General features: G+C 34.7%; 1 protein-coding gene across 2 annotated transcripts in view; it reads right to left on the reverse strand.

Moving 5' to 3' along the window:
- stmA (Protein EFR3 homolog stmA) overlaps nt 1–18,585 on the reverse strand; it is a 97,935-nt gene that overhangs the window by 73,727 nt on the left and 5,623 nt on the right. Inside the window, exons 1-2 of one of the 2 annotated variants that reach the window (XM_035370472.2) lie at nt 1,083–1,737; nt 846–922 (exon numbers count right to left, since the gene is read on the reverse strand). In XM_035370472.2, coding sequence (XP_035226363.1) covers nt 846–922; nt 1,083–1,167 — 162 coding nt within the window. In that variant the 5' untranslated portion in view covers nt 1,168–1,737. Of the gene's footprint in view, nt 1–845; nt 923–1,082; nt 1,738–18,585 lie in introns of those variants that run through there. The other variant, XM_035370474.2, reaches the window with a different exon arrangement.

Below are 18,585 nucleotides of genomic sequence, written 5' to 3' on the forward strand. Positions count from 1 at the left end.
CTTAAAAAAAAAGTTTTGACACGTTGACTTAATAGTTTTCAAAATATGTCCCTTCTGCAACAACACAGTGTTTCCAGTGACTCTGTGAATCACTGAAGGCTCCCTGGAATGCAAAAAGTGAAATGCTCTTCAGTTCCCTCGTTATGGCCTCTTGAATGGCCTGGACCGAGCCATGGTGCCCACCTTTGATGACCCTCTTCAGTCGGAGGAAGAGGAAGAAGTCTGAAAGAGCGACTTCTGGGCTATGGGGTGGCTGGGAAGCTGTGTGATGACATGTCTGGTCAGGAAGTCCATGGCAGCAAAGGCGATTTGGCTCAGCACATTGTTATAATGGACCCTCCATGGCCAAGCAATTGCTGGACGGATGAGGGCGACTCATTTTCAGAGAACAGTTCATTGTGAAGATGACAAGGCACCTTGAAAGGGGCTCACCTTAAACTCGATTTACACTCTGTAAAGGCTTGGAGATGACTGGCGACTGGTGTGCTGGTAGCTATGATCCCCTACAAGCCAACCAGTACATCTCCCTGCTTTGCCATGTTTTAGCGGGGGGAAAATCAGTCCTACTACTTCCCGAACAAACCCTGTATGTATATATTTTTCCTAAGATAAGTTACTTTCAATTTGATTCATTTTAAACTATGCACCTGTTAAGCATTTTTAAAGGATTTAATTTAATAAAAATTTTAAACATCATGACATTTCCAATACAAAATTTGGTACTTTTTTATAACGCAACTACCATGCTTTTAGGCATCTGCAAAAGAGAAACTAAATACACACTAAGACTCAATCACAGCATCAAAATTTCATACAGAATTTTAAAATATTAAAATTATTCTTGCCTGAGGATCAGAAGGATATATATTATCTACAAGTCTTCTATATCGAGGACGCAATGCAGAACAGCATCCACAACAATCTAAAAATGAAAAATATTTACAATAAAAAATTAAATTAAAAGGGGACAATTTAATTTAAATTTAGAAAAGTAATTATCAATAATATTTTATAAATAGTTACATTCATTAACTAATGTACATATTATATTAAAAATTAACAAAAAAGATAACTTTACTTACAATCAGGCACATCACATTGTTTGAACACAGAACTAAACCATTTAGGACGAACACAACAACTTGTGTTCTGAGGAACACTATCCATGTTGGAAGATCTGATAATTTTAGAATGAAAAAAAAGAAGCTCACTATTTCAAATCAATTTCATACACTTAAAACACATCCTCCTTAGACTCTCTTTTCTTCACATAACTTATGCAAAGAATATTTTTGAAGTACTGATTTCATGTATTCAAAAAGAGATCCATATACACTCTTCAAATGATTATCTTAATGCAATAAATTTGCCAAATTCCAAACAGCTCTCATCGAGTCAAAAAACCACAATGCTTCTCTTTGATTAGCAGAGGATATTTCATCATTTTTTTGTCTTGCAGTTAAAAATCTCATTTTGGACATAAACAAACAACTCAAACAATTCCACAGTAAGTAACGCAATGATTTTTCTTCAGTTCTAATAGATTTAAATTTCTGGCACGAAAAGTTTGCATCTTACAACCCAAAACAAAACAAAACGAAAATATTAATTTAAAAATTTTATAATGACAAACAAACTCTTGAATTCATTTGACCTTGTAATAAAGCAAGGACATAAACAAAAATGAGAACTAAAGAGATTTCATGTTATGGGAAGAGAGAAGGACACTCTGTTTGCTCCTGTGTTTGCATTCTGCAGTAGCAGTCAATTATTGATTGGTAAGGATTGGTTCATTTTGCTACTGGGTGTGAGAGGCATCTAAATCAATGTGTTTCCAGTCAGCAAATCACTACTAAAAATTTTTTAACAATTAAAACACAAAATGAAATTTATAAAAGTATAGAAAGAGAACTTTAATCTTTGCAGAAATTTAAATTTTTAAAGAAACACCAATTAAATCGGGAAAAATTAAATTTACATCTATTGGAATTTTAAAGAAAATCTTAATAAATTTCTACATTTTTATTTTTGTGCAATTTGCTGCTACACATAGATATTTTAAAATATGCATACCTATGCATAAAAAAATACAACTTCATTACAAAAAACACATAAAATTAAAGGAATTTCTTTTATTTTGGAAATATTTTCATAAAGACACAAATTTATTTATTTTCTCAGATACTCTTCCATATATAAGGAATATATAATTTTTTTTTTTTTTTTTTTTTTTTTTTTTTTAAGTACAGTAGACTTTAAAGTACCCCTTGTATTATGGTGAAGTAGTTGTTTGATTTATCACCAAGTTGTTGTTTCATTTATGGTACCCTGACTAATTGAATGTTACGGAAACACTATTGTGACATAATCGAATGCATGATTCTGGGAAATTTTGAATCATGGGATAGTGTAGCCGTTTTTGTGGTGTGTGTTAAAACTGTTTAGATGGATTTGAATGGGTTTTTAGGAAGAAAGGTTCAGATGGTCACTAGGTGAAGCGTTCGATCAGAAAGAGTAGCTGGTTTGAAAAAAGTCATTTGAGTATGATTTGATGTTTTGATTTTTACGTGGCTCTGGTGTATGAAGCGAACTCAAAAATCATGGTAAGTGAATATTTGCTTTTGGTAGTGCTTAAATGTATAACATGTTTTTCCTTTTTCATGTTATTTTATTGTTTGGTTTAAAATTTATTTTATTGAGATTATGTATTTTTTGTTTGCCTATATTGTAGACTTTGATGCTCCTTTGACTTTTTAAGTGAAAATATATCGATGTGTACATGGACAAAGTAAAGGGAGTGCGCAATGCAAGTTTGTGCAATTATGGGATTTTTTTTAAGTGAAAATAGGTCGATGTGTACATGGATAAAGTTAAAAGAGTGCGCAATGCCATTTTTATGCAATTCGGGGATTTTTTTTTAAGTGAAAATAGGTCGACGTGTACAAAGTCAAAGGAGTGCGCAATGCCATTTTTGTGCAATTCGGGGTTTTTTTTTTAAAGTGAAAATAAGTCAATGTGTACATGGATACCAAGTTTGTGCAATTGTTTGAACTTGTTATTTTGGCTCTGTGTAGCAGCGGTTTTTGTTGCAAAAATCGCCGTTTCGCAAGCTAAAATAACAAGTGAAAGAATTGCACAAAATCGGTATCCACGTACCGCCAAAAATTGCCAAGGGGTACCCTAAACTATACTTTTACCTTTTTTTTTTTTTTTTTTTTTTTTTTAAAGTTCATGTGAAATAATTCAATTCTTCAATACAAATACATAAAAATATGTACGAAAGCATACTTTCTAAAGCATAACATTAATTTTAGATTGCCACATTCATTTATCACACAATCTGCCACACTTTTGGCAAATCTACATAATTTGTTTCTTTGATTTGATTTCTAACTTGATGCAATATGAAACACTTTCTTTTTATCAAATGTCATGAAATACTTTCTTCTCATTAAATTCAGAAAGAGAATTAACCTTAATTTAATCAACTAATTGAAGGTGCATCAGTTCTAGTTCACACTGATGAGCATCAAGCTGTTGCTTCTTAAATATCATCTAATCTAAATCACACAAATACTTATGATTTACTACATACATTACATACAACTATATTTTGTTTGCATAAAAGAAAATCACCAGCTATGGTAAAAGATTATCTGCAGTAAAAATATGATTATAAAACCAAAAATAATGTTAAAAGATAAATAAAACCAAAAATGAAACTATAAACCATAACAAAACCAAAAATAAAATGTTATGAAATAGTTAAGCATGTTGTAAAATATTAACTATACAACAGATCATTCATATATATTATTTCTATAATTATATAACTTCCTTTATTTATGCAATGAAACATGAAGAAAAGTTGTAACATTAGAAAGGTATTTTTTGAGACCAGTAATATCAATTATATTATATGAAATCATCTTATTTTTTAATAATTAAGAATAGAAATTAAATATTAGGATAGGCAATATAGAAATTAATATTTAAAAGGATTAATTTAATAAATACACGTGAAACACATATTTCCTTACACATATTGTTTTAATTATGCATGTTACTTTTGTGATTTCCAGTATGAAAAATTAAACTTTTAATGAAATAAAAATTTGAAGTATAGCATAGATTTTGTTTTAAGAGAAAAGTTTGTTGAGCAGTTTTCTTTCAGTCACATCATAAAATCATACAAGTTTGAAGCAGGTCGCAGCTTACTGTACCCTGCCACAGCTTATTCTTAAACCATTTTCAGTTCCAGCAATCAGGAAGAGCTGAGTATAACTTTAATGTGATTTAGAGTATAACAATAAAAGAATAGAAGAGAAACATGCCAATGTGACAATCAAAATCACAATAAAAACCTTCATATATTAAAACAATCAATTGCTTTATTTTCTTCTTTCTAGTTATTTTGTTCTGATAAGGAAGGACCTCTAGCTGCCCTTGAAATCGATTGTTTTAATATATGTACACTAAATACAAGGTTGTTATTGCGATTTTGAACAATAAAAGTTTTATTAATAGATTATAATAAGAAGTTGCTTTATTAATTAATAATGATTTAAGCAATAAATGTTTATGAAAAATTTATCTTATTGTAAGGTACTTTTCTGTTACGTAACTGGCACTCATTTTGGCTTTTGTGAAAGAGAAGCCAGACACATGCTAAACCGTGCCATCTGGGCTACCATTATGTGTGTCTATAAACTATTCTTATAATTAAAAATTGTTTACAATTAAAAAAATTAGCCAAAATGCACAGCAGGTCATAATGGAAAAGTACCAGAGATAAAATGCTGATTAAAAATAAACTTTTTGGGGGTGGATGAGCATGGTATCTTAACTTTTTTAAAATACCAGAAAGACACATTGGTAGAGTAAAAAATAAGAAGGCTATTACTTTTAAAGGTAGCGATTAGGTTATTTATAATAATAAACCACTTATATTGGATATACAGTCAAAAGTTGTTAATCCGGACTTGTCGGGACTTCGGTGATTCCGGATTATAGATCATCAGTTTAAATCTGGTAAGATTGCATGCAGAAATTATAAAATTAAAAATATGAAACCATAATTTATGAAATAAAGAACAATTATGATCTAAAGGGTATCAAAATTTACAAAAAAAAAAAAAAAAAAAGGCTTAATATTTATTTGTTTACTTTATCAAACACTTCTTTCAATGTAAGTTTTTTAAGTTGCTTCGTTTTATGTGATAATACTTTCTTTTTAATTCTTTAAACAGACATAATTTCTTGTTCAGTTACAAAGTTCCGCTGTTCAAGTCCTATAATTGCTGTGTCAAGAATACCGACTAATTTGTCAATTGAAATTTTTTCGTTTTCAATAACCTCTGTGTCACTTTCTTCATTATCGAAAGTGAATTATAATGACGAGGAATTTGATTTAAATCATATCAAAGACGGAGTACATCGAGATGAAATACTACATTTAGTAAGGAATTATAAGCCAAATAAAATAAAAGGCTGATCTTTGGAATATGGTAACTGGTAGTTTGGCAACATTTTGGAGGCGATAAAGGTTACTACCTAGGACTTTCGTAATAATGTGAGAAGTACTCAGTTCCGATTACGCATTATTTTGTGTGAGGGAAATGAGAGATCGCGAGATATGTCATGTGACATTAATGGACAAATTATAGTTCTTTAATCGGAAAAGGGGCGAAATCTGGAAATTTTCTATTTAGCTTTATTCTGTGTTGTGTGAAACAGTGTTGGTTAATTTTTGGATCCCATGGCCCTAACTAAAGTGAATTCGAAATGGGTATTTAGTGGGATTGAAAGGGGTAGTAATAAGCATTTTTTTAAGGTTGTGCGAGATAGAAGTAAAGATGTTTTATTAATTAAGACACAATAACACGCCGAATAAATACTAATTCAGAAGTCTTTTACCGAACCATCATCTTCAGCTGCAAAACCGCAAATGAACAAGATAGGAAATAATGATTAGATAAGATAAGAAAGCCTGGACAAGAATAAGCAAGTGGCGCCATCTGTTGGCGAAACCAGAACTAAAACATAATTTCTCTAAAAGCCGAAGGCAAATTTGGATTGGAATTAGGATCGTTAACTAGAACAGAAAGATTTTTATGAATGTGAAATGCCTCTAGAAAATCCAGTTCTCCAATGGAAGATGTTTTTTGAATAATTTTGGCAGCAGAAAAATTGAAAGTGTGATTTTCGGACCAACAATGTTGAGCAACAGAAGACCTCTGTGTTTCCTTTTTTCTAACATATGCCTCATGATCTTTGACGCGAAATTTTAAGGCTCTCTTAGTTTGGCCAATGTAAATTAAACCACACTGGCAAGGAATCCTATAAATACCCCAGGAATTCATATCCGGAATGGGGTCCTTGAGTATAGAAGTTGGAATTTTATTGATGGGAGAAAAAACAACCCGAAAGATTTATTGATGGAAGAAAAAACAACCCTAATTTCTCTCACTCAACTCTGTTTGAAACAAACACATTTTGTTTTCCAAAATAAATATTACAAGCAAACTGAGGGATTAGCCATGGGAAGTCCCCTCAGTCCCATCCTGGCTGATATCTACATGCATTATTATGAATCAAAATTGTTTGAAACTTTAAACTTCCCGGCATGGTTCCGCTACGTAAACGATACTTTTACCCTGTTTGAAGGTAATAAAGATGATTTAAATAAAGTTCTTTCAACAATGAATTCTATTGATCCTGCTATTCAGTTCACTTTTGAACTTGAGACTTGCAATTCTCTTCCGTTTCTCGACATTCTGGTCACACGTAACACATCCAACTTCAGTACTACAGTTTACCGTAAACCTTCATCGGTTTGCCTTCCACCACACTTTAAATCATGTCATCCGACTAAACAAAAGTTAGCTTCATTTTATTCCTATGTTTTCCGTGCTCATCAAGTTTGCTCCTCCAAACTAGCCCTTGATGAAGAACTAAATTATTTAAAAGCAATAGCTATTGACAGGGGCTTTCCACCCTACATTATTAATCAAGCAGTTAAAAAATTCTCATCTGAATACACTAAAAGGCACACTCTTGTTTTAGGAGATTATAAAAATTCTGTTGTCATTCCCTTCTTTCGATCAATTAGCTATAAAGTTGCATATCTTTTGCAGAAATTTAACTTTCGGGTTGTTTATTCTCCCATCAATAAAATTCCAAGTTCCATACTCAAGGACCCCATTCCGGATATGAATTCCTGGGGTATTTATAGGATTCCTTGCCAGTGTGGTTTAATTTACATTGGCCAAACTAAGAGAGCCTTAAAATTTCACATCAAAGAACATGAGTTAAAAAAAGAACATATGTTAGAAAAAAGGAAACACAGAGGTCTTCTGTTGCTCAACATTGTTGGTCCGAAAATCACACTTTCAATTTTTCTGCTGCCAAAATTATTCAAAAAACATTTTCCATTGGAGAACTGGATTTTCTAGAGACATTTCACATTCATAAAAATCTTTCTGTTCTAGTTAACGATCCTAATTCCAATCCAAATTTGCCTTCGGCTTTTAGAGAAATTATGTTTTAGTTCTGGTTTCGCCAACAGATGGCGCCACTTGCTTATTCTTGTCCAGGCTTTCTTATCTTATCTAATCATTATTTCCTATCTTGTTCATTTGCGGTTTTGCAGCTGAAGATGATGGTTCGGTAAAACCATCGAAACTAGTTCTGTGAAAATTTTGTAGGTATAATGCTGATTTTTGTTGTTTGACTTCTGAATTAGTATGTTTTATTAAGTTATTTATTTTACCTGGTATCTTGCTGTGAACTATAAGTATGATTTTAAAGACCCTGAAACAGGCGCACATATGCTTGCTTTTTATTTAGCGGAGGAAATAAGAAAAGTTTATCGGCCACGTAATCAAGATTCTGAAGAAGATTGGGTAAGTTAGTATTTTTAATTATTTGAGAATATAATTTGTATGCATTGTCCTAAATGTAAGGAGTAAATAAAGTAATATGGTACTATTGGAAAATTGTTATTAGCAATGATTTAGTTTAAAGCAATTAGGATTGTAAGCTAATTTTTATTAATTTAATGTATGTGCTTATTTATATTTTAAGTAGTGTTTTTGAATTTAATTAAATGATAGTTATTTTGTGAATTATATGTTTGTAGGAATTTGGTATATGTTTCAGTGGAAGTAAACGTGCATGGAAATAATTTAAATATTTAACACTAAGTATTTGTAACCATTTGTAATGTTTGAGGTATGAATTCGTTGGTGACGTTTATAATATAATAGATAATTTAGAGGTAAAAGTTTTTGGATATTTTATTTATTTTATACGTGGAAATGATCATCTTTGGAAAGGGTATATACTTTTTCGCGATCAGGTAATTTCATATATGTTCTTTTTACCGGATTTAAAGATTCACAAAATGTTCATGCATTTTCGTGAAATTTTTCTAATTTATAAGAAAAAAGCAGTGTACATGGATATAGTGAGGAGTGTGCGCAATGCCATTTTTGTGCAATTCTGAGATTTTTTTTTTAAGTAAAAATAAGTCGACGTGTACATGGTTTAGTGATATTTTAATTAAATGATAGTTATTTTGTGAATTTTATGTTTGTAGGTATTCGGTATACGTTTCAGTTGAAGTAAACGTGCATGGAAATAATTTAAATATTTGACATTAAGTATTTGTAACCATTTGTAATGTTTGCGGTATAAATTCATTGGTGACGTTTATAATATAATAGATAATTTAGAGGTAAAAGTTTTTGGATATTTTATTTATTTTATACGTGGAAATGTTCATCTTCGGAAAGGGTATATACATATTCGCGATCAGGTAATTTCATATATGTTCTTTTTACCAGATTTAAAGATTCACAAAATTTTCATGCATTTTCGTGAAATTTTTCTTATTTATGAGAAAAAAAAAGTGTACATGGATATAGTGAAGAGTGTGAACAATGCCATTTCTGTGCAATTCTGGGATTTTTTTTAAGTAAAAATAAGTCGACGTGTAAATGGTTTATGTGTGTGTGCTATTCTGAAAAACGCGCAAGGAGTTTGCGATTGTGCACTTTTTCCCAATTTTGCAGTTAATGTTTGTCATGATTAAGCAGTTTTGTTACATAAAATTTCTAGCATAAGTGTAATTTTGCTAGTAGATTGTTGGAAAATGTGTTCAGTAAATAAAAAGAAAAGAAACGTGTTTTTACTTCGTGAAGACAAAATGGCGGAAAAAAAAAAAAAAAGAGTTGATGTAGTAGAGTTGGTCGCCAAATTTTCGCCAAAAAAATCGCCAAGTTACTTTGCTAGTCGTGTGCTTAATGCATGATATAATTAAAGAAAATAAGAGTAGACAATCTCCTATAACAAAAGAATATACAGTCAAAAGTCGTTAATTCGGACACCCATAATTCGGAATGATCTATAATCCGGACATCAAAACTAAAAACTTTCTGCGCATGCGCCACATTGACACATGCGCAGAGGCGTTCACGCGTGCGCGTAAGACCTTTTACGACTGCGCATATGAGTGTGCGCAAGTGCAGAATACGTTTTAGCGTGCGCATTTTATGTATAATGGACGTATAAGCTAAAATTATCTAATTATCTATTTCAGTTAATGTTGATGATTGCGTTGTTCCTTAATTTTCGAATTGCATCCGGCTTATTATTTTTTGCAGACTGTAAGAGCAATTTTATAAAGGTAAGCTTAAACTTTCGATTATATCAAATAGAATTTCCGATATATATTTGTTAATATGTAAAGGATCTAAAGCGAAAGTATGTTTTGAAATCCGAAATCTGTTTATCAATTTCACGCCGCTCGGCGGCGGGCGCGTAATGAATTCGAAGATGATTTGTCAGCACTATCCTTATCTTCAGTGCAGATGTTTTTATTTTATTTGGCTTATAATTCCTTACCAAATGTAGTATTTCATCTCGATATGCTCCGTCTTTGATATGATTTAAAACAAGTTCCTCGTCATTATAATTCGCTTCCGATAGCGAAGAAACGTGACAGAGGTTATTGAAAACAAAAAAATTTCGATTAACAAATTAGTCGGTGTTCTTGACACAGCAATTATAGGACTTGAACGGCGGAACTTTGTTACTGAACAAGAAATTATGTCTGTTTAATAGAATTAAAGAGAAAGTATTATCACATGAAACGAAGCAAAACTTAAACAACTTACATTGAAAGAAATGTTTAATAAAGTAAACAAATAAATATTAAGCTTTTTCTTTTTGCAAATTTTGATACCCTTTAGATCATAATTGTTCTTTATTTCATAAATTACGGTTTCATATTTTTAATTTTAGAATTTTTGCATGCCATCTTACGAGATTTAAACTGATGATCTATAATCCGGAAAAATCGATAATCCGGAATCGCCGAAGTCCCGACGAGTCCGGATTAACGACTTTTGACTGTATTAAGTACTAAATTACAATTAAAATTACATTGCAGAGATCAATGCAGAGCTCAGAACACAGTTCATGCTACCGTCGCGTACATTTGTCTGACGAGAAGTCTGAGTGAGTAATGACGTCGCTTTGCTGCTCCGATTAAGAACTGGATTTTACACGCGGCACCATCTCATGAATAGAAGTTGAAGTATCTGTCGGAACGCCATAGTACTCCCCCCCAAGTACCATCAGTACGTTATAAGTACTTTGGGTTAAATTTAACCTTTCTTCCAGATCTGATAGTTTTAGGTTGCTCTTTAACGGGATGTAAGCTTTCTTCCGGGAGTGATGTTGATGAGGAAGTTGTTGGATCTTGCATCAGAAATGCTGGTTTGAGACGATCGATTCCAATCACTGATTGTTTGCCATTGCAGATGATGGTGAAATGTTTCGGTGTTCGTTTGACAACTTTGAATGGACCATCATATGAAGGTGTTAAAGTTGGCTTAATTGCATCGGGCCACACAAATACGTGCGAAGATGTCTCAAGCGCAGGATGTACAAAATAGCTTGGCTGGTTATGTGAAGATGCTGGGGTTGGCGAGATATTGCTCATGGTCTCACGTAAACATTAAAGGAATGTTGGAGGGTCGATAAATGGAGTAGATTCTGGGTGAAAGAATTCACCTGGCAGATGGAGGGTTGCACCATATAACATTTCAGCACAAGTGCTACCAATGTCTTCTTTGAATGCTGTGCGAAGACCAAGCAAGACTAGGGGTAAGGCTTCTGTCCAATGTGTGCTACTGTGGCACTTCAGACCTTGTTTGAGAGATCGGTGAAAGCGTTCCACCATCCCATTTCCAGATGGATGGTATGGTGTTGTGCGAATATGGCGAATGCCAAGAAGAGAGGTGAGGTATGCGAACAAGTGACATTGAAATTGTCGGCCTTGGTCAGTAGTGATGGTGGTAGGCATGCCAAATCTTGAAAACCACTGGGAGATGAATGCTCGAGCTACTGTTTCAGCAGATATATTTTCAATAGGAATGGCTTCAGGCCATCTTGTGTACCGATCAATACAAGTGAGGAGGTAAGTGTAACCATTTGAAGAAGACAATGGGCCAACCAAGTCTAAGTGCACATGATCAAAGCGTCTCGCTGGAAGGTTAAATTGTTGAATGGGGCTGTGAGTGTGACGGGATACTTTACACTGTTGACATCTAATACATGAACAAGTCCATTCTGTGATGTTTTGATTCATTGCTGGCCAGACAAATCTGTCTACGATCAGCTTTTTGGTGGCATGGATTCCAGGATGTGCCAAATTGTGCAAGGCATTAAACACTTCACATCTAAAATTGACAGGAATATAGAGACGTATTCTATTGTTCTCTACGCCACAGTAAATTTTAAGCGTCGGATCAATGAGCAGCGGTTGTAACTGAAGGGAGGTTTGTGGATTTGAGATTAGGTTCTTGAGTTCCTCATCATGCAACTGAGCTTTTGCAATTTCAGAGAAATCTGGGGTAGTGAGGTTGATATTTTTTACCCGAGACAAGGCATCAGCGACACAATTATCAGTACCAGAGACATATCTGATATCTGTACTAAACTGGGCGATGAAATCCAGATGTCGAAGCTGACGAGGAGAACATGAGTCAGAGTTTTTTCTAAAAGCGAAGGTTAATGGTCGATGATCGGTGAAAATGATGAAGTCGTGTCCTTCCAAGTTGTGCCGGAAGTATTTAACAGCACAGTACACAGCAAGTAGCTCCCTGTCATATGTGCTGTATTTCCTTTCTGCAGTAGTAAGTTTTCTGGAGAAGAATGCCATTGGGGAAAGTCCTTTAGTGGTATGGGCTTGAAGCACTGCTCCTATGGCCGTGTCAGATGCATCTACCATTATAGAGAGCTGATCACTAGGTGAGTGATAAGAAAGTGTGGCTGCATTTGCCAGATCGTGTTTGCATTGCACTAATGCTGCAGATTCAGTCCAAGGAACAGCTCGTTGATCGTTTTTTCTTGCTATTCTTCAGAAACTCATGTAGGCAGGCTTGTGTTTTTGCGGCATTTGGCAGAAAGCGTCGGTAGAAATTTAACATTGCTAGAAAACGCTTCAGTTCAGAGATGGTTTTGGGCTGAGGTAGGTCGTTAATTGCTTTAACTCTTTCCGGTAAAAGTTTGACTCCATTCTGGGTGATAAGACATCCAAGAAAGGAAACTGAGGGTTGACCAAGTAAACATTTGGATGGATTTAGTTTTAATCCATGATCTTTAAGGCGAGTGAAAATCTGACACAGATGTTGAAAATGTTCTTCCGCATCTGTAGATGCAACCAGGATATCATCAAAATATGGGATGCAGAAATCGAGGCCAGACAGTCCTTGGTGTATGAAACGCTGAAATGTTTGGCCAGCATTGCGAAGGCCAAATGGCATATATAAGTACTCAAAGAGACCAAATGGTGTAGTCACTGCGGTCTTGGGCACATCTTCAGCATGCACTGGGATCTGATGATATGCTCTGGCAAGATCGAGGGTAGAAAATATGTTTGTTCCATGAAAAAGATGGGTACAGTCTTGGATATGTGGGACTGGATATCTGTCAGGGACTGTGACGGCATTAAGTCGACGATAATCTCCACAAGGCCGCCAGTCACCATTAGACTTTTTAACCATGTGAAGTGGACTGGCTCATGGACTTTTAGATGGGCGAATGGTTCCCTGTGCTAGCATGAACTCAAATTCTTTGCGAGCAGCTTTTAGCATCTCTGGAGAAAGACGACGCGGCTTGGAAAATACAAGTGGGCCATGTGTTTCAATGTGATGATACACTTCTGGCTGATGAGTATGCTGCCCTGATTTGGATGGGTTTAAAATGTCAGGGAATTCTGCTAATAACCGACGAAACCGTGTGCTGCCCGATACAACACTTATGTTGGTAGGTACGTTCGATATGTGAGAAGCTTGGCCCTGTGATGTCAGCTGAGTTGTAGCATCAATTAAGCAATTATTCTTGACATCCACTAGAAGGTGGAAATGTGTCAAGAAGTCGACACCAATAATTTCTTGAGTTACATCCGCAATAATAAAAGGCCAGTTGAAAGTCCGGGGCAAGTTTAAATCAAGTGTCAATAGTTTGGTGTCGTAGGTTGCAACTTGGGTACTATTGGCTGCATACAGTACAAGTTTATTAAGTTGGTGAGCATTTGTTTCAGTTCTCAGGAGCACTGATATGTCAGCTCCAGTATCTACTAGAAAACATAGCTGAGTTGAACGATCAGCCAGTACTATTCTGTCGATGTGGCGGACATTCCGTTGGCCAGCAGAAGACCGCCCATTTAGTTTCCCGCTTGTTCAAAAGTGCATGGAGGGGCACACTTGCGAGCTTGAGCGCCAAAATTCATATGATAAAAACATATGCCACTTGTGGGTTCTTTGTATTGCGTTCGAGTATTGTGACGAGATCGACTCCTGCTTCGAACACGAAATTTATTACGTGGGACCTGATTTGATCGATTGTATCTCTGTGAAGCATGAAGACTTGTAGAGAGTTCAGATACTTTTTTGGTCAATTCAGTCACTTGTTGTTCGAGGGATGAACTGGAAGGTGCAGCATTAGCAGCACTGACATAAGCTGGAGTAACAAGTTCATTAATTTTGTCAGCCATTGCTGCTAAACGGGTTAGATCTTCATTGGAAGCAGTAAGAATTATTTGTATGTTATTAGGGAAACGCGAAAGCCATAGTGACTTCAACAAGTCGTCACTAAAATGGCTTCCTGCCAGATCACGCATTCGTGACAGCAAGTATGAAGGTCGCTGATCTCCAAGTTCAAGTCCTTGTAGTAAAGTACATATTTTTGAAAATTCACTTTCTGAATAGATTTCAATGAGCCGCTGTTTCAGTTTGGAGTATTTATCACAATCAGGTGGTTAGAGAATTAAGTCATGCACTGAATTCAGAATATCAGACTCAATTGCTGCAACTACATGGTTGAATTTTGTAGAATCCTCACTAATGCGAGCGATAGAAAATTGTGTTTTGATCTGAGTGAACCACAATGAAGGATTATTTTTCCAGAAAGGCGGTGGCTTCACCACAACACGTGTGATTTGTGGCTCTGGTGGAATATCGTCGGGCATACTGATAGATAATTTTCACTTTAATTAATAAACACTTAACAGCACAAATATTGTAGCATGAGGATACACTATTGATATGTTACCATGATAACAATAAATATTTTAACCATGCAGAAAAAATTTACGTAACGATACACACACAAATAAGACAGGGTCAGCAATTACACACACAAATAATATTTTGCCGAAATGCATTTGAAAAGAAACCCCTATTTGAGAAAAAAAATGATGCGTTCATTTTGTATTGCGCACACACAAAATCACCACTTCGCACTGCTAAGGCACTTTCGAAGGAAAAAAAGGAAATCACTCCTGTAGCACATGGGAAAAAAATTCACTACTTTCGAACACTGACGGAAGAATTTTGTCGTAGCACGTTGCAGAAAAATTACTGATGTAACACATTTAGCGAAAATCACTATTGTATCACATTTGTCACAAAAGTTGAATGATCGAAGAATTATTGCACGACTGGCGAAGTCAGCGGAACGGAACACAGATCACATTGATGATTTGCTGAAGCTCCTTGCGATGATATGCACCACTTTGAAAAAAACACAAGCAATATATATCAATACTTCTAGAAATAATTGAAGGGGTACATTGTAGCATACGTTTAATGTCCATATTCGTTTTTATTTTTAGTCAGTTCTTCAGAATGCCTTGGATGCACGTGGCTTAGGATCGTTGAAAATCCATTGTCAGTAGCGTGCTCAGTCAAAAGGTCACCACTTTTGGTGGTCGTGTGCTTAATGCATGATATAATTAAAGAAAATAAGAGTAGACAATCTCCTATAACAAAAGAATATATTAAGTACTAAATTACAATTTAAATTACATTGCAGAGATCAACGCAGAGCTCAGAACACAGTTCATGCTACCGTCGCGTACAGTTGTCTGACGAGAAGTCTGAGTGAGTAATGACGTCGCTTTGCTGCTCCGATTAAGAACTGGATTTTACACGTGGCGCCATCTCATGAATAGAAGTTGAAGTATCTGTCGAAACGCCACATTACCATAATCCAAATATCAAACAAATAAAAACATCTGCCCTGAAGATAAGGATATTGCTGACAGACCAACTTCCAATTCATTGTGCACCGCAGCATCTTGTTTATCAACAGAAAGATAATGAAAACTTAATTTAATTGGCAAGTCTATTAAGGTTGTGGAAACCACATTTGGAATGAACTATAAAAATTAACAGGGTTAAAATGCGGTTTAGCCCAATGCTTGGCGATTGTTTTTCAATGGGCAATAAAAGCGCCAACATGGCTAACCCGATGTTTGAAGCTGTGTTGTTACTCTGTTGCCACTAAATGTTATCGCCCTGTGTTATATTTAAAGAAATTAAATATTAAAAAATCTGCATTAAATTTTTCTCGCATTGTGATAAAACAACTGTACCTAGAGCCATCAAATTTTGAATAACATACGTTTCCAACCTAATATAGGCATCTGGAAGCCCAAACTTGGAATTTTTTTAATTATCTGATTGATATTTTGTAAAACTTGAACGAAATTTTTATTAGCAAACTCAAAGATTTCAAAGCGAGCAACTGAAACACAGTGCGGGAAAAAAAAAAAAAAAAAAAAAAAAATTATGTGCAGAGTGCAAAACTGTGTATCAGAAGTTCTAAAGATATGCTCATTTTAAAATTATTTTGCAATATTGCTGTTGAACTGAATTTTATGGTTCAAGTGTAAAGAACATTATATGATAAAGAAATGTAACACACAAAACGTTAAAAAAAATGCCCTTTGGGCGTAATGTAAAATCTAAAAGCTTTCATTATTTTTATTTTATTTATTTATTTTTTTTTTTTACTTGTTAATTCTGTTGCAGTTTGAACGTTCTTATGTGGTTTCTTTTTTTAATCGAGTGTTTCCCCCCCTGTGGGTTTTATCCTTTTTTCTGCATATATTACGGAAATGGCGTATAAACGTTTGTAAATTTATTTAAAGATGAGGGGGGATCCAAAAGGGTTTCTCCCTGATATAAATTCATATATAAAACCCCTCAAAAAGACTTTACATTTTTCTTGAAAAGGGTAAGTGAAAAAATTTTTCTTGTATGGTTGATTTTAAAGTTGCTTATTTTAATATTTTGTATTTCTTTTTGGCTCAATCCTAGAAGATTGGAAAAGCTAACGTTGTGCAATTCTGTGATATTTTTTAATGAAAATAGATCGATATGTACATGGGCAAAGCGAATGCAGTGCGCAATGCCGACGTTGTGCACGATGCCGAGTTTGTGCAATTCTGGGATGTTTTTTTTAAGTGAAAATAGATCGATGTGCACATGGGCAAAGCCAATGTGGTGCACAATGCCGAGTTTGTGCAATTCTGGGATGTTTTTCAAGCGAAAATAGATCGATGTGCACATGGGCAAAGCCAATGTGGTGCGCAATCCTGAGGTTGTGCACGATGCCGAGTTTGTGCAATTCTGGGAATTTTTAAGTGAAAATAGATCGATGTGCACATGGGAAAAGCCAATGTGGTAGGCAATGCCGAGGCTGTGCGCGATGCCGAGTTTGTGCAATTCTGGGATTTTTTAAGTGAAAATAGATCGATGTGCACATGGGAAAAGCCAATGTGGTATGCAATGCCGAGGCTGTGCGCGATGCCGAGTTTGTGCAATTCTGGGATTTTTTAAGTGAAAATAGATCGATGTGCACATGGGCAAAGCCAATGTGGTGCGCAATCCCGAGTTTGTGCAATTCTGGGATTTTTTTTAAGTGAAAATAGATCGATGTGCACATAGGCAAAGCCAATGTGGTGCGCGATGCCGAGTTTGTGCAATTCTGGGATTTTTTTTAAGTGAAAATAAATTGATGTGCACATGGGCAAAGCCAATGTGGTGCGCAATGCCGAGGTTGTGCACGATGCCGAGTTTGTGCAATTCTGGGATGTTTTTTTAAGTGAAAATAGATCGATGTGCACATAGGCAAAGCCAATGTGGTGCGCGATGCCGAGTTTGTGCAATTCTGGGATGTTTTTTAAGTGAAAATAAATTGATGTGCAGATGGGCAAAGCCAATTTGGTGCGCAATGCCGAGGTTGTGCACGATGCCGAGTCTGTGCAATTCTGGGATGTTTTTTTTAAGTGAAAATAGATTGATGTGTACATGGGAAAAGCCAATGTAGCCAATGTTTCAAATTGTGGCCAACAAATATTATCGCCCTGTATTATATTTAAAGGAATTAAATGATTAAAAATCTTCATAAATATATGTATGTTTCCCTCATTTTGATAAAACAACGGTACCTAGAAACATCAAATTTAGAATAACGTCATTCTCCTGCGAATATGGGCATCTGGAAGCACAAATTTGAAATTTGGAATTTGTTTTATTATCGTTTTCATATTTTGTAAAACTTTAACGAATTTTTGATTAACATACTGAGGAATTTCAAAGCAAGCAATGACAATGCTCTACAGATAAAAACATTTTTATCTCCAGCGCGCGAGACTGTGTATCGGAAAATCTAAAGATATGCTTATTTTAAAATTATTTTGTGATATTGCTGTTGAACTGAATTTTACGGTTTAAGTGCGAAGAACATGATATTTAATTAATATCGCAAAGTGTTAAAAAAATGCACCTTTGGGGCGTAATGTAAAATCTTAAATTTCAGATTTTATTTTGTTTTTTAATTTCATTATATTTGTTGTCTTTTTTTTTAATTTCCTATCGTTGACAATATTACCTATCATAGCTTTAGATATCGAAAAGCCATGGCTTTCACAGCGTTTTTTAATAACTAGATACAAATAAATTTCTTCGGAGAGAGCACAAATGTCCGAAGACAAATTGTTAAGTAGCAGACGATAATTTGTGCTTCCAAAACTATACTGGCAGTTAAAAAGATTTTCCAAGCAGACGATTTCTTTTGGAATTTTTACTTCGTAATTTGAGCAGTTAATTCATTTTCCGTTTGAATGTTCTTGCCATTTTTTTGCATATATTTCGTTAAATAAACAATCGCCATGGATTTATCTGTGATGCTGAGAGAGGTGAGTGAATGTACATGTAAATTTATTAC

Source organism: Stegodyphus dumicola, chromosome 7, assembly GCF_044657685.1.
Source record: "Stegodyphus dumicola isolate Sdum_Otavi_A_Nest chromosome 7, ASM4465768v1".
Lineage (NCBI taxonomy): Eukaryota > Metazoa > Arthropoda > Arachnida > Araneae > Eresidae > Stegodyphus > Stegodyphus dumicola.